Raw genomic sequence first — 15,773 nt, forward strand, 5'->3', positions numbered from 1 at the left:
TGGTATAGAAAGTCTAACTTTGACTCCTAAGTGAATGCTTGACTTCAAAAAAATCCACCTCCATTAAAAATAATAATTTAAATTGAATTCTTTCTGAAGTCCTTTCCAGTTGTAAAATTCTAGGAAGGGCCTAATGTATTTTGAAGACTCAGTAAGGCTTTTTTCAAGGATGAGTGAGTTTTCACATGTATTTAGAAGGCTGAGTTACCTGTGCTGATCACGCAACCTCAGTTTTCAGATGTATCATTTTAGTCTAATATCCAAATGTATTATAAAAATAATTTACAAAGTAATAATCTTTTTAAAGCGTTTGAGGAGCCTGAAGAGCCTATTCCAGAAGAGGAGATCCCAGAGGAACCACCTATCGTAGAGGAGGTTGAGGAGGTGGCGCCACCTAGAGGTACAGCTGGTTTTATGGATTGGCCATTCATTCGATATCTTTCCCAGAAGTCATCTAAACCTAATATTCACCAGTATACTTTACTTACATCATGTCAATGATAAATTGAAGATTACTTATGATAAGCACCTGAAACTTTGTGTCCCTTTTCTTTACCCAACTTGTTCCACTGCATTTGCAGTACAATTAGCATGAGAGAGAGAATTTTGTGTTATTGACACCTTGATTTTTCCTGGTCAGCTGCTATTGTAATACTTTCTCCTAGTTTTCAATCCTCAGTGTTTTTCTTCAGTAGGAAAGTGGGGAAAACCTATTTCTATGGTGTTTGCCCTTGAGAATAATTCTTACGCTTTCGTTGCTAAAGACTATGACAGTCCTTTGCGTAGTTTATGCAAACCTTTGTTTGCTTATAGGATTTCCAAGTAATATTCCTCTCACCTTTAGAGTCAGTACTTCATATGTGTAATTACCATTTAGGTTGCTAATATCTTTTGTAAAATAAATCAATGTTTTGTATTTGGATTTTTTTTTGTTTATGGTAGTTCTGTTTATTGCATGCCGTTTTTCAAAACGTCTATTAAATATCTTTTAAGTGCCTGAAGTGGTTAAGAAAGCAGTACCTGAAGCACCTACTCCTGTTCCTAAAAAAGTGGAGGCACCACCAGCTAAAGGTATAGCAGATCCTTTTACTAAAGATAATATCTTTAAATTCTTATCCATCTTCTTTTAAAAAACAAAAGTATCTTCTTTCACTGCGTTCTTAGAGTCATTTAAATAGAGAGCTTATGAAATTAATTAAAAACCTGTAAAAATATAATTCATTCGATTGTTTTAGCATTGTGGAATGTTAATGAATGATTATATGTATGTATGTGTGTGTGTGTGAATTATTCCAGAAGATTCTTATTTTAAATAGCTGGGAATTTTAATGTTAATAGTACATCTCTCTATACTTAGATACATTACAGTGGATCTTTATTCTCAACATTCCATTCCTAGATTTTATTACATTATATAAGTAGAATTTTCTCATATAATTATTACAGTAATTATATCTGCTGCATTTTTTATGGGGGATATCTATCCTAATACTTAGATAATAATTATTTTAAAGAGCCTAGTGTTCCTTCTGTGATATCTGACCAGAGTATTCAAGGTTATTACAAAGCATCTCTTTCTCTTTGCTTCCTAATTAGGCTAATGCTTCAGTAGCCTCCTAATTGTTTAGGCTATGCTGTCTCTACCACAGTAGATAGCCTCAGCAGACATGATAGTGCCCAGCAGAATGTGACACCTGTATTGAGGCTTAAGTACTTCATGAGGATAACCACTTGAAAAAAAGCCCTCATGAAATTAAAAATAGTAGAATCGGGCTCAATATTGATAATCCCTGCTATTAAAAACAAAAAGATGGCACAGGTTTCTTGTGGACATACCTTCTTCTAAGGTATGAATAGCACAAATGAGTGAAGATATCTTTGTTGCCTATAAAATTTGTGTCCAATTTTACAGTACAGAGTGACTTCTTAAACTTTGATTGTTGTAATATTGATGCTATTTCTGATGTTTCTATTTCACATTTATCATTGAGTATTGTCAGCTAACTGACATGCCTAATATCTTTAAAGTGCCGAAGAAAGTTCCTGAGGAAAAACCACCAGTTCCTGTTCAGAAAAAAGAGGTCCCTCCAGCTAAAGGTACATCTTTTCTTTTTAACCTCAACTTTCTTATAATCTCTTTTCATTAACAGTTTTATGTTTTGTGTCAACGTGTCTTGATTGTATTTGAGGTCTTTTGCTTATGAAAGCTTACTCTTCACAGTCTTAAATATTAAAACTATGTCTTTAAAGTGCCCGAAGTACCAAAGAAAGTCCCAGAAAAGAAAGTCCCTGTGCCTAAAAAAGAAGCTGTTCCTGCAGCTAAAGGTACTTTGGGGCAGATCTTTGATGTTTTTATATTGTTGCATGAAAGCTCTTCTCGGTTGTTGTTCTTTATATTTTGAATTTACATCTTCATTTTTCCTGTGCTTAAAAAAATAAGTCTCTTAAAATAGATGCTCTTTCAGGGAGAGCTGTCCGTGAAGAAAAAATATCTGTTGCTTTCCACAAAGAGGAAGTAGTGAAAGAAAGAACAGAATTAGAAATAGTGGAAGCACAAGTGGAAGAGCCTCTTGAAGAAGAGTACCATGAGGTTGAAGAGTATTTTGAAGAAGAAGAGTTCCATGAGGTAGAACAATTCCTCAAAGCAGAAGAGTACAGAGCAGAAGAAGAGGTACACAGAGCTGAAGAAGTCCACAGGGTAATAGAAGTTTTAGAGGCGGAAGAAGAGGAAGTATATGAAAAACCCAAAGCTCCACCTAAAGGTATCAAGAATTGTACAGATACTACAAATTGTTATATGTTGCCCTAACTTCTTTTTTTTTTTTTAAGTAAATGTCATGTTCAGTTTGGACATCAGAAATTCACTTATTTTCCTTGATAAAATCATGAAATAACTTGAAGTATGAGTTTACTTGATAACAATGATTGATACAGAGTAAAGATTAACCAGAGTATAGTTTTAGGCAATTAGATACTAATATCTGATATCTACTTGCCTGAAGAGATAAGAAAATTCACTGTATGAATTTGTGGATTCTTTTTAAATTCCAAGAAAGAATGTTACATGATTGTTACAGGTCCCAAAATAACTAGCCAGTGTCATCCGTTGAATAAAAAGAAACTCCTCAGTGCACTGAGGAATTTATAGTCGAGGCAAAACAACTATTGCTTTGTTAGCAATTCAACCAGCTAGTCACACACGGATAATTACTTACCCAAAGCTTCCACCATTTTATGATATTTTCAAGAGAAACAACATTAAGAAAGGAAATGAAGTGTGGTAGCAGCACCTGCATTCTAGTATATTCTGAGAAAAAACTTACAAATACTTCTTCTACAAGACCACTCCAGTTCTTGAGCAAGTTAATAATATGTGTGTAATAGGAAGGAGGGGCTTCCCTTGTGACTCAGCTGGTAAATGTGGGACTCCTAGCAATGCAGGAGACCTAGGTTTGACCCCTAGGTTGGGAAGATCCTCTGGAGAAAGGAGCGGCTACCCACTCCAGTATTCTGGCCTGGAGAATTCCACGGACTGTATAGTCCTTGGGATCATCAAGAGTCGGACATGGCTGAGCAACTTTCACTTTCAATAGGAAGGAATGTGTATGTGCTTAGTATACATAGTAAATTTACAACCTAGATGAAAGTTAGCAAAATCAAGTCTTTTTTGGAAGTAGGTCTGGTGTAAATTTTAAAAATACAAATAGAGAAAGCATCTTATGAGCCCTCATTGTACTAACTTTGGTCATTGAGCACAATTACACTTCAGAAGTCGGTTCTAAACCAAAACACTAATATCTTTAAAGGGCCTGAGATATCTGAGAAAGTCATCCCTCCAAAAAAACCACCCACTAAAGTTGTTCCTCGAAAAGAGCCACCAGCTAAAGGTATTTTATTGGTGAAAAATTACTTACCTAATTTTACGTGCAGTAGCACCTTGGCAGCTTTACAAGTTTGCATTCTACTTGATGTTTTTCTTCTGTGTTTTGTGTTTTTGGAATGTCTAAAACAAACTAATATCTTTAAAGCGGGTGAGGGGTTAAAGGAAGGTCTATCAAAACACAGTCACTGTTAAGAATACTCAAAATGAATATCACTACTAACCAAATAGTGAACCCAGTTTTCCTCCTTTGGTGCTCTTTGATTTTATATTCACTAATATGCTTATTGATAAATCCCTGTTTTTCTGTTGATTATTAATTTTAATGACCTACTAGATACAAATATATCATGACTTTGTGTTTGATGTCCTTGCTTTGTTCAGGTTTTTAAACTTCTTGAATTTTACAACATAAATAAGAGACAGTATTTAATAAATATATACTTATATCTTTAAAGTCTCTGAAGCATTTAAGAATGTTATCACTGAAAATGCCAATTATTCCAACAAAACAGGCAAAAAAGCAGAGAAGGTGTCTTTCTCATTTTTCTTGTCAAGTTCTTATGACTCTTACATGAGAAATTCCCTTGGATTTTTTTATTATTGTATATGTTATCAAAATTCAACTCATTAATTACTGTAATGTATCTGATAAAGCGATGTCTGTATTTTATGTTGTGGCTGTCATTCTGTTCTGTGTTTACATTTCTCATGTGCTCTACTTGTTAAAAATCTTTATGAATGTTCAAAAGTAAATTATTGCTATATCTTTAAAGTACCTGAAGTACCCAAGAAAATCGTGGTAGAAGAAAAAGTACATGTTCCTGAAGAGCCCAAAGTTGCACCAGCTAAAGGTATCTATCTGCCTTTGCTGATTCACCGCTGACACGAAACTCCCTTTTATTCACTTATTGCAATGAAGAATGAGAGATCATTCTCCCCTCACCACCACAAAATGGCTGAATGATGTAAATTTCAATTTATGTCCCATAACGTAATCCTACCTTTTGTAACAGCCTTCAGGGAACACAGACCCAAGCCTAAATGTTGTTATTATCTGTACTGAACCTCTTCTTAAGCAGTATTTAAATGTTGACCCCTCAACCTCTTTGTCAAAAATAATTCATGTTGGAAGTTATTGTCAAGTAGCTTTAGAAACAAACGTGTTCTGAATGACAATAGAAAATGATGCTATATTCAAAGGGCGAAGTCTTTCTAATATGACAAATCAAGGATTCATCGACAAGGCAATCTAGAAAGATGTTTGGATGACTCCTAATTTGGGGATTTTTGACATTCTCCTTCTTAGATGACCCTTTTTGTCTTGATATTTTATACCCAATGATGCAATTCTTAAAAATAAAACAAACACATATCTTTAAAGCTCCTGAAGTACCCAAGAAAATTGTTCCAGAAGAAAAAGTTCGTGAAGCTGTTCCTAAAAGGCCTGAAGTTCCACCAGCTAAAGGTATACATTGATGCTAATCACAACAGGAAATAACACTATGTCTAATTATTCATGGTTTACAGTGAGTGTGAGTGATATATTTGTATTTTGTGTCTTTATATTCTTGCTATATTAGTTATTTATTACAATTAATATACTAATATCTTTGAAGTTCCCGAGGTGCCCAAGGAAAGTATTCAAGAAGAAATATCACGCATAGTTCTTTCTGAAGATGCAACAACTTACAGTGAGTGTAGAAAAATTGGTGGTTCTCTTTGGTTTGTCTGAGTCTGTCTTCATAGCTTTTAAAAGTAAATGTACTAATATCTTGAAAAAGCCCAACATGCCCAAAATATTGGCTCAAATTAAATAGTTTGAATGACTGTTTGCCTCAGACAAGGTATATTTCCTTGCCAATTTTAAAAACAAATAGTCAAAAAAAAATAGTCCTTTATGTATACCATTGCCCATTTTTAGAAAGTCATTTGTCTCGTTGAATTTATCATTGTCTTGTTAATGTGGTCTCTGTAAAAATGTCTTCTGTTTTTAAGCAATTCATTTTCTCAGACCGTAAGGTAACTTTCCTTAACTTCTTAATAATATTTTACTTAGATATTGTAGAATCAAAATACTTTACCGTTATTATTTTTTACTTTTTGCAATAACTGTTGGAAACATTTTGCCAGTGCTGCTCAAATACCCATAGATTTATAAGGGCTATTATAATTGCAAAAGAATCCTCAAGTCATTTTTGGTTTTGCTTTTATGCAAAATTATGATTAAACAGTGAAATAATATGAGTAATAAAATATTCTAAGTAGAATGATATTTAATAATCTGAAGAGTGAAAATGCCAGTTTCCACTTACTTGAATCTAAAATTTATATCCCATTTTTGTCACCTAGGTTGGGATAAAAATATATGACGACTCCCTTGTTTGAATACCCTTGGTGTACTTGAATTTGATTATTATTATCAGCTAGTCTTACTTTCTAAAAGCTGGAGAAATCTTTATTTCTTTAGTTGCCTAATTTTTCCAAATATTTAATCATTTTTATTTTTATTTTCTTCTAATCCCTAAATGGTTCTCACATTCATATTAAATATGAAGCCATAAACTAGATTTGGTTTATATTTTTTAAGTATAAGTAACTAGGTTCCTGGCACAGGAAGGGACTTAGATGAGTTTCCAGTAGGTCAGATATTCTAGAATTCTTGATGTGCAACTCAACATCAATCCCATTCTTTAAGAAAAAAAATCCATAAAAATTAACAGGGAAAATTTACCAGTAGCTTTCTGCAGACAAAGTAGAAGAATCATATACTAGTCCCTGGCCAGTGAATTCCTCAATTTTACCATCATGCTTATAAAGAGGTGGCGACAGTCCTATACCATGAAACTGGAAAAGAGAGTTTTTCCAGGCCAGTGTGTTATTGCCACTAATTTGGGTCTATGTACTACTGTAATTTGAGTTATGAGTGTGTATTATGTAACATATTTTTCTTAATGGTATTCTTCATCCACTTGGAAATGCCTCTAATTATATATATACTAATATCTTTAAAGTTTATGAAGTATCTGAAGAATCATTTCTGGAAGAAAAAGTACTTGTGACTCATCCTCAAAAAACAAAACCCAAACCAGCAAAAGGTATATAATACCAATAACCCAGTGAAGAAAATTTACTTTTGGCTCATTTTAAAAACTCAGTACTTTCCTTCACTGTTAATAAGCATAACTGTACTCATATCTTTTAAGTGCCTGAACCACCCAAGAAAGTTGCTCCAGAGGAAAAAATATATGTGACTATTCCCAAAAAGAGAGAAACACCAGCAACTAAAGGTACATTTCAACAACATCAAACTTGGATGAATATCTTTGACTTGAAGACTCAGATATTGCATGTTACATAATTTACTGTTTTTACAACTTCTAAGTATAAACCTACTGATATCTTTAAAGAACCTGATACAACCAGAGAAGTGTTTCCAGAGGTGGAGTTACCTGAGGCTATTCCCCAAATTCCAGAGCATCCTCCAACCGAAGGTATAATTCTTAGCTATGAAAATCTAAATAAGAAAATCTTTCCTCATCAGTCTGCAAAATATGTTCACTGTTTTATGTCAATTTTCACAATCTCGAATGCTAAAATACTAATATCTTTAGAGTCCCTAATGTACCCAAGACAAGGAACTGTCTATGGTTTGCCCCTAAAAAGTCAAATCCCATTCATACAACAAGTAATGATAAACTATCAGAACAAAAAAAAATCTAATTTAAAGTTATAATGTCTGTTAATATGCCTAACTTTCTTTGTAAGTCATGTCTTCCTGTCTTTGCCTTTTCTCAATTAAAAAATACTAATATCTTTAAAGAGGTGGAAGTCTCCGAGGAAGGTGTTCCAGAGAGACGAGCTCCTGTTACCAGAAGAACAGTACTGCCACCGGAAGGTACAAGCAAGAAGAAAGTTGGCCTTCTTATCTCCTGATTGTTGTTGTACTTAACACGTGTGAAAGTACTAATATCTTAAAAGCTCTAGTTGCTACCAGGGAGGCCACTTCAAAGTGGGTCCCCCAAAGTAGCGGCTTGACTGGGTATTATACATGTGCCCCTGAGTCATAAGCGGGAAAAGTCCATACCTTTATACGCAGGGAGATGCTTGGGCTATAAATTTTATCTATGAGGCCTCTAAGAAAAATATATATCCATATGATATGCAGATGTGACCCAGGTAGTCTCTTCACTAGAAAATAGCTTTTGCTGTTGCCTTAAAAAGTAAAATTCAGAGTACTAGAAAAAAAATCTATATGAGAGACCACCTGTAACATTTATATCCCTGAAGCTGGACTGAACAGTCTAACCCCACCCCTCTTTAAAGTGAAAATCAGTGTTGTCAAATGACAGAGGTTCTTGGCTGTAACTGTGAGTCAGTAATTCAAATGCTCCGTGGGATTGAAATTCCAGGATATGATACAACTACCTATTGGAATTGCTTTTCTATTAAATTTACCACCAAAAACAAGCACATGAATTTGAAATAATTGATATCCTCTAGGATTTAAATAACAGAAGTACTTTCAGAAAACCATGACCTAAAGAAAATAAAATATTAAATTCACTGTGGAACTGTTCGGTGTGTAACATCCTCTCTGAAACCAGGGCAGTTCAAACCAAAACCAGTTAAAGTTAGAATTCTGCCCTGAATAATTTATTTGCTCCTCTCCTTGTCTATTATTTCTAAAGAGTCTTAAGTTTTCCCATTTGGAACATTTTCAGATTAATTAAAATGTGAAAATGTTTTAAAACATCCAAAATGACAAATTCTTCAAAATGCCCACGATATTCTATAATTTGAAGAATATCTGAGCACTTTGACACTATTTTTTCAGTCTAAAATTTTTAATTGTTCTCCTAAAAACAATTACCCTTTTAAAGTACCTAATGTGAGGGTACAACATAAAGCCAGTTCAGATAAGAAAGGAGCTTTTTTATTTTCCCCAAACTAATAGCAAAAGGTACATTGTTAATTATTCAAAATTCAGAGTTTTTTCACCTAAAGGTAAATTTTTATTATCTAATTTTCTATACGCCTACCATTCAAAGAAATAAAATTACTAGCATTGATAGTGTCTAAGGTGACTAAGAAAACAGCTCCTGATAATCAAACATTCATACTGTTACCAAAGAATCAGGTTCAGGGAGCAAGTAGGTCACCCAGTCTGTAACATTCCTGTAGGTGGGTTATGAGTAAAAGTCTTCACTGCTCTTTATCACTCTGAAGTACAATGCATTAATATCTTTAAAGTGCCTGCATCTCCTGAAGAAGTTGTCCCTATAAAAGAAATACTCATGGCTGGTCCTCCTGAAATTGAAACACCGTCCCCTAAAGGTATCATTTATTCTATCATCCTTCCTTCATTTCTTTAACATATGCCCACCATGTGTGTGGTGGTAGGGAGATGGGAAATAACAAGGAAGAGATTTCACTCCTTTCTTCAGGACTTTATACCTCATCCAGTTCTTGAAGGAGGCACCCTTGGAGTCATAAAGTCACTTTGGTTAATGTCATTAATGTCCCCACTGATCCCTTAACCTCTAAGTATAATACTAATATCTTCAAAGTAGCTGAAGCTGTGAAAGAAGTTGCTCCTGAAATGAAAGTATCTAAGAATGTTCCTAAAGAACCAGAATGTCCACCTATGAAAGGTACACATCACCTCTGAATAGATACTGAAGAGATTGTCCACCCTCAGCTCTTAAAACTGTTTTTCTAATGTTCTTCCTAACTCCTACGTGTAAACACACCATCTTTAAAGCACTCGAAGCTCCACAAGAAGTTCCCTCTCAGAAGAAAATGTGTGTGACCATTCCTATCAAAACAGGAAATGCTTTTATTAAAAATATTCACTGAACAAATATTTCATAAGGAGGTTCTAGTGTCGTAGCACCTCGACTAGTTGCTAGAGAAGGGTGAGCCCATCTTCTCAAGGATGCTATTAATACTAATCCCATTCAACTCAGATGCTTGGTGGGGCAAGGGGAGAATAGGCAGAGAAGAGATGTCTAGAAAACTACATTTGCTAACTTAGTGTGATTACTGTTTTCATTAGTCATTTTAACTCCTAAATGTGAAATACTAATATCTTTAAAGTGCCTGAAGCTGCTCAAGAAGGTGTTCCTGCAAAAAGAGTGCCTTCCAAAAAAAGAGAGCCTCCGTCAGTTAAAGGTACAAGTTTCCACACTCTGAAATTCAAGAAGAAATAGCACTTGTAGTCTTGAAAATATTTTGCTGTTCTTATTGACCTTTGAAACACTAAATGTTAAAATACTGATTTCTTAAAGTGCCCAAGACTCTCCAAGAAATTGTCCCTGAAAAGAAAACATATGTGGTTCGTCATGAAAAGGCTGCAGTCCTTGCTGATGAAGGTATATGTTGCCGGAAGCTTAGATGTTTGGGGAAAATGTCCCAAACATCTTCTATATAAATGTGTTTCCTATATAAATGTGTTTATATAGGAAATGTATGTCCTATATAAATGTGTTTCCTGTTTGCATTGATTCTTGTGACTCCTAAATGTGAAAATATTAATATCTTTGAAGTGCCTGAGGTGCCCATAGAAGTTGTCTGGGAAAAAGTCCATCCTCTCCAAAAGCCTGAAGTCTTATCTGTCAAAGGTACAGCCTAACACCCCCTCAGGAGGGAATAGGGAGGGCTGTGGAAAGAACTGCCTTGCTAGCCTCTAAAGTACGTTGATGTGTAAACGTGATTCTTGTCTGTGTTGATCCTTGTGACTCAAATGTAAATTTACTAATATCTTCAAAGTGCCTGAGGCTCCCAAAGAGGTTTTCCCTGAAAAGAAAGTGCCTGTGGCACCTCCTAAAAAGCCAGAAGCTCCACCAGTTACAGGTACTTGTCCTGGATCTTAGGTTTAAGAAGATAAAACTCATCTGCTCTTGAAAATATTTTGTTCTAGTGGTCCTATAACTCCTAAATATAAATTTACTAATCTCTTTTAAGTGCCTGAGGCTCCAAAGGAAGTTGTCCCTGAAAAGAAGCCACCGGTGACACCTCCTAAAAAGCCAGAAGTCCCACCTGCTAAAGGTATTTGTCACTGATCTTAAAAAGACATAATGCTTCTGCTCTGGAAAATATCTGTTCCAGTGAACCGCATAGCTCCTAAATATAATTTTACTAATATCATTTAAGTGCCTGAAGCTCCCAAGGAAGTTGTCCCTGCAAAGAAAGTACCAGTTACAAGTACTTGTAACTCTTCTGTTCTTGAAAATAATTTGTTCCACTGCTGTCATAACTCCTAAATGTAATTTTACTAATATCTTTCAAGTGCCTGAGGCTCCCAAGGAAGTTGTTCCCGAGAAGAAAGTGCCTGTGACACCTCCTAAAAAGCCAGAAGTCCCACCAGCCAAAGGTAGCTGCCTACATGTTGCTGTGTTTGACAATGTCTGTTTGTCTTCACTCAGTCTAATGCTGAAAATACTAATCTCTTTAAAGTACCCGAGGTGCCAAAGGCAGCTGTGCCAGAAAAGAAGGTGCCTGAAGCTATTCCTCCCAAACCGGAAAGTCCTCCCCCTGCAGGTAATGGCAATACTATACATACCGGGAAGGAAATAACTGCTCTTTTAGCTAGAAGAAATTATGTGTATATATCCCACTACATAAAGGTAATAAAATTCTAAAGAAAAAAGGGGTTTGGCAGTTATGCAAAATATCTTGGTGTATAATTGCATGATATAGTCATTCATTATTTCCACCTTTCTAAACACAAATTACAAATATTTTTTAAGTGCCTGAGGTGCCGCCGGAAGTCATCCCTGAAAAGAAAGTCCCTGTGGCTCCTCCTAAAAAGCCAGAAGCTCCACCAGCTAAAGGTATTTATCTTTCCATGTTGTTGGTCACCTGTTTTGGGGGCTGGGGAAAGGGTGTTTAGAAGTGTCCATCAGTTTTATAAATGGTATTTGCTTGGGCAAGTGTGTTGTCAATATTCCCATTTCATAGTTTCTAACTAGTAGATACTAATATCTTCAAAGTTCCTCAAGGTCCTAAAGAAGTTGTGCCTGAAAAGAAAGTGGCTGTGCCCAAAAAACCAGAAGTCCTACCTGCTAAAGCTATTTATTCCCGCTGCCATGTTAAGAGTGTATATTGTCTTGTCTCTTCATAATCATTGTAACATATGCCTTCAAATTTCCCAAATTCTTCAACTACTAATATCTTTCAAGTGCCTGAGGTGCCCCAAGAAGTTGTCCCAGAAAAGAAAGTTCCCAAGGCACCACCCAAAACACCGGAACCCCCACCTGTCACAGGTACATGTTAGCTCTGACCTCATTCTTCAGAAGAAATGGCTCTTCAGATTTTGAGAATGACTTAAGCCCATTGCTCATCATTAACCTAACTGTAAAACTACTAATATCTTTCAAGTGCCTGAGGTTCCCCAAGAAATTGTCTCAGAAAAGAAAGTTTCCAAGGCATCACCTAAAAAACCAGGAGCCCCATCTGTCACAGGTACATGTTGGCTCTGATCTCATTCTTCAGAAAAAATATCTCTTCAGGTTTTGAGTATGATTTAAGCCCATTGCTATTCATTGACCTAATCATAAAACTACTAATATCTTTCAAGTGCCCGAGGTTACCAAGGAAGTTGTCCCAGAAGAGAAAGTTCCCAAGGCACCATCCAAAAAACCGGAAGTCCCACCTATCACAGGTACATGATGACCCAGATATCATTCTGAAGAAGAAATGTTTCTTCAATTTTTGAGGATGATTTTAGTCCATTGCTCTTCATTAACCTAACCATAAAACTACTAATATCTTTCAAGTGCCTGAAGTTCCCCAAGAAGTTGTTCCAGAAAAGAAAGTTCCCAAGGCACCATCCAAAAAACCGGAAGTCCCACCTGTCACAGGTACATGTTGACCCAGACAACATTCTGAAGAAGAAATGTGTCTTCAGTTTTTGAGGATGATTTTAGTCCATTGCTCTTCATTAACCTAACCATAAAATTACTAATATCTTTCAAGTGTCTGAAGTTCCCCAAGACGTTGTCCCAGAAAAGAAAGTCCCCAAGGTACCACCCAAAACACCGGAAGCCCCACCTATCACAGGTACAATTTGGCTTTTAGCTCTGACCTCATTCTTCAGAAGAAATGTGTCTTCAGTTTTTGAGGATGATTTTAGTCCATTGCTCTTCATTAACCTAACCATAAAACTACTAATATCTTTCAAGTGCCTGAAGCTCCCCAAGAAGTTGTCCCAGAAAAGAAAGTTCTCAAGGTGCCACCCAAAACACCAGAAGTCCCACCTCTCACAGGTACATGTTGGCTCTGATCTCATTCTTCAGAAGAAATGTCTCTTCAGGATTTGAGTATGATTTAAGCCCAGTGCTATTCATTAACCTAATCATAAAACTACTAATATCTTTCAAGTGCCTGAAGTTACCGAAGTTGTCCCAGAAAAGAAAGTTCCCAAGGTACCATCCAAAAAACCGGAAGTCCCACCTGTCTCAGGTACATGTTGACCCACAACATTCTGCAGAAGAAATGTCTTTTCAATTTTTAAGGACGATTTTAGTCCATTGCTATTCATTAACCTAACTGTAAAACTACTAATATCTTTCAAGTGCGTGAAGTTCCCCAAGACGTTGTCCCAGAAAAGAAAGTCCCCAAGGTACCACCCAAAACACCGGAAGCCCCACCTATCACAGGTACAATTTAGCTTTTAGCTCTGACCTCATTCTTCAGAAGAAATGTGTCTTCAGTTTTTGAGGATGATTTTAGTCCATTGCTCTTCATTAACCTAACCATAAAACTACTAATATCTTTCAAGTGCCTGAAGCTCCCCAAGAAGTTGTCCCAGAAAAGAAAGTTCTCAAGGTGCCACCCAAAACACCAGAAGTCCCACCTCTCACAGGTACATGTTGGCTCTGATCTCATTCTTCAGAAGAAATGTCTCTTCAGGATTTGAGTATGATTTAAGCCCAGTGCTATTCATTAACCTAATCATAAAATTACTAATATCTTTCAAGTGCCTGAAGTTCCCCAAGAAGTTGTCCCAGTAAAGAAAGTCCCCAAGGGACCAGCCAAAAAACCAGAAGTTCCACCTGTCACAGCTACATGTTGGTTCTGACCTCATTCTGCAGAAATGTCTCTTCAGATCTTGAGAATGATTCAAGTCCTTTGCTCTTCATTAACCTAACCATAAAATACTAATATCTTTCAAGTGCCTGAAGCTCCCCAAGAAGTTGTCCCAGAAAAGAAAGTTCTCAAGGTGCCACCCAAAACACCAGAAGTCCCACCTCTCACAGGTACATGTTGGCTCTGATCTCATTCTTCAGAAGAAATGTCTCTTCAGGATTTGAGTATGATTTAAGCCCAGTGCTATTCATTAACCTAATCATAAAACTGCTAATATCTTTCAATTGCCTGAAGTTACCGAAGTTGTCCCAGAAAAGAAAGTTCCCAAGGTACCATCCAAAAAACCGGAAGTCCCACCTGTCTCAGGTACATGTTGACCCACAACATTCTGCAGAAGAAATGTCTCTTCAATTTTTGAGGATGATTTTAGTCCATTGCTATTCATTAACCTAACCATAAAACTACGAATATCTTTCAAGTGCCTGAAGTTCCCCAAGAAGTTGTTCCAGAAAAGAAAGTCCCCAAGGCACCAGCCAAAACACCAGAAGTTCCACCTGTCACAGGTACATGTTGGTTCTGACCTCATTCTGCAGAAGAAATGTCTCTTCAATTCTTGAGAATGATTCAAGTCTTTGCTCTTCATTAACCTAACCATAAAATACTAATATCTTTCAAGTGCCTGAAGTTCCACAAGACGTTGTTCCAGAAAAGAAAATTCCCAAGGCACCACCCAAAACACCAGAAGCCCCAGCTGTCACAGGTACAATTTAGCTCTAACCTCATTCTTCAGAAGAAATGTGTCTTCAGTTTTTGAGGATGATTTTAGTCCACTGCTATTCATTAACCTAACCATAAAACTACTAATATCTTTCAAGTGCCTGAAGTTCCCCAAGAAGTTGTTCCAGAAAAGAAAGTCCCCAAGGCACCAGCCAAAACACCAGAAGTTCCACCTGTCACAGGTACATGTTGGTTCTGACCTCATTCTGCAGAAAAAATGTCTCTTCAGTTCTTGAGAATGATTCAAGTCCTTTGCTCTTCATTAACCTAACCATAAAATACTAATATCTTTCAAGTGCCTGAAGTTCCCCAAGACGTTGTTCCAGAAAAGAAAGTTCCCAAAGCACCACCCAAAAAACTCGAAGTCCCACCAGTTTCAGGTATTTTTCACCCCAGTACTTTTTCTGTAGAAGAAACACCTCCTCTGCTCTTGGAAGTACTTTTAATTCATTGACCTCTTTAACCTAAGCATAAAACTACTTTCTTTTAAGTGCCTGAAGTTCCTCAAGAAATTGTCCCTGAAAAGAAAGCACCAATGGCACCTGCTAAAAAGCCAGAGGCCCCACCTATTACAGGTACCTGTCATTCACCTTCGATTTAAGAAGATAAAACTCTTCTGCCCTTGAAAATATTTTGCTCTAGTGGTCACGTAACTACTAAACATAAATTTACTAATATCTTTTAAGTGCCTGAGACTCCAAAAGAAGTTGTCCCTGAAAAGAAAGTACCTGTGATGCCTCCTAAAAAGCCAGAAGTCCCACCTGCTAAAGGTATTTGTCATGAAACTTAGGCTTTAAAGCACATAACTCTTCTGTTCTTGAAAATATTTGCTCCATTGGTCTCATACTACTAAATGTAATTTACTAATATCTTTTAAGTGCCTGAGGTGCCAAAAGAAGTTGTCCCTGAAAAGAAAGTACCTGTGACGCCTCCTAAAAAGCCAGAAGTCCCACCTGTTACAGGTAGCTGTTACTCACCTTAGATTTAAGGAGATAAAACTCTCCTGCTCTCAAAAACATTTTGC

At 36.4% G+C, this 15,773-nt stretch overlaps 1 protein-coding gene across 5 annotated transcripts in view; it reads left to right on the forward strand.

Annotated features, from left to right (window-relative positions):
• Positions 1–15,773, forward strand: part of TTN (titin) — a 274,868-nt gene that overhangs the window by 133,630 nt on the left and 125,465 nt on the right. For 4 of the 5 annotated variants that reach the window (XM_052636391.1, XM_052636392.1, XM_052636393.1 and 1 more), the window contains 15 exons: positions 308–400; positions 994–1,071; positions 2,029–2,097; positions 2,251–2,325; positions 2,466–2,762; positions 3,807–3,887; positions 4,657–4,734; positions 5,265–5,348; positions 10,847–10,930; positions 11,172–11,255; positions 11,339–11,422; positions 11,632–11,715; positions 15,241–15,324; positions 15,436–15,519; positions 15,628–15,711. In XM_052636391.1, the coding sequence (XP_052492351.1) occupies positions 308–400; positions 994–1,071; positions 2,029–2,097; positions 2,251–2,325; positions 2,466–2,762; positions 3,807–3,887; positions 4,657–4,734; positions 5,265–5,348; positions 10,847–10,930; positions 11,172–11,255; positions 11,339–11,422; positions 11,632–11,715; positions 15,241–15,324; positions 15,436–15,519; positions 15,628–15,711 (1,443 nt within the window). The remainder of the gene's footprint in view (positions 1–307; positions 401–993; positions 1,072–2,028; positions 2,098–2,250; positions 2,326–2,465; positions 2,763–3,806; positions 3,888–4,656; positions 4,735–5,264; positions 5,349–10,846; positions 10,931–11,171; positions 11,256–11,338; positions 11,423–11,631; positions 11,716–15,240; positions 15,325–15,435; positions 15,520–15,627; positions 15,712–15,773) is intronic. The other variant, XM_052636390.1, reaches the window with a different exon arrangement.

Source organism: Budorcas taxicolor, chromosome 2 (genome assembly GCF_023091745.1).
Source record: "Budorcas taxicolor isolate Tak-1 chromosome 2, Takin1.1, whole genome shotgun sequence".
Classification (NCBI taxonomy): domain Eukaryota; kingdom Metazoa; phylum Chordata; class Mammalia; order Artiodactyla; family Bovidae; genus Budorcas; species Budorcas taxicolor.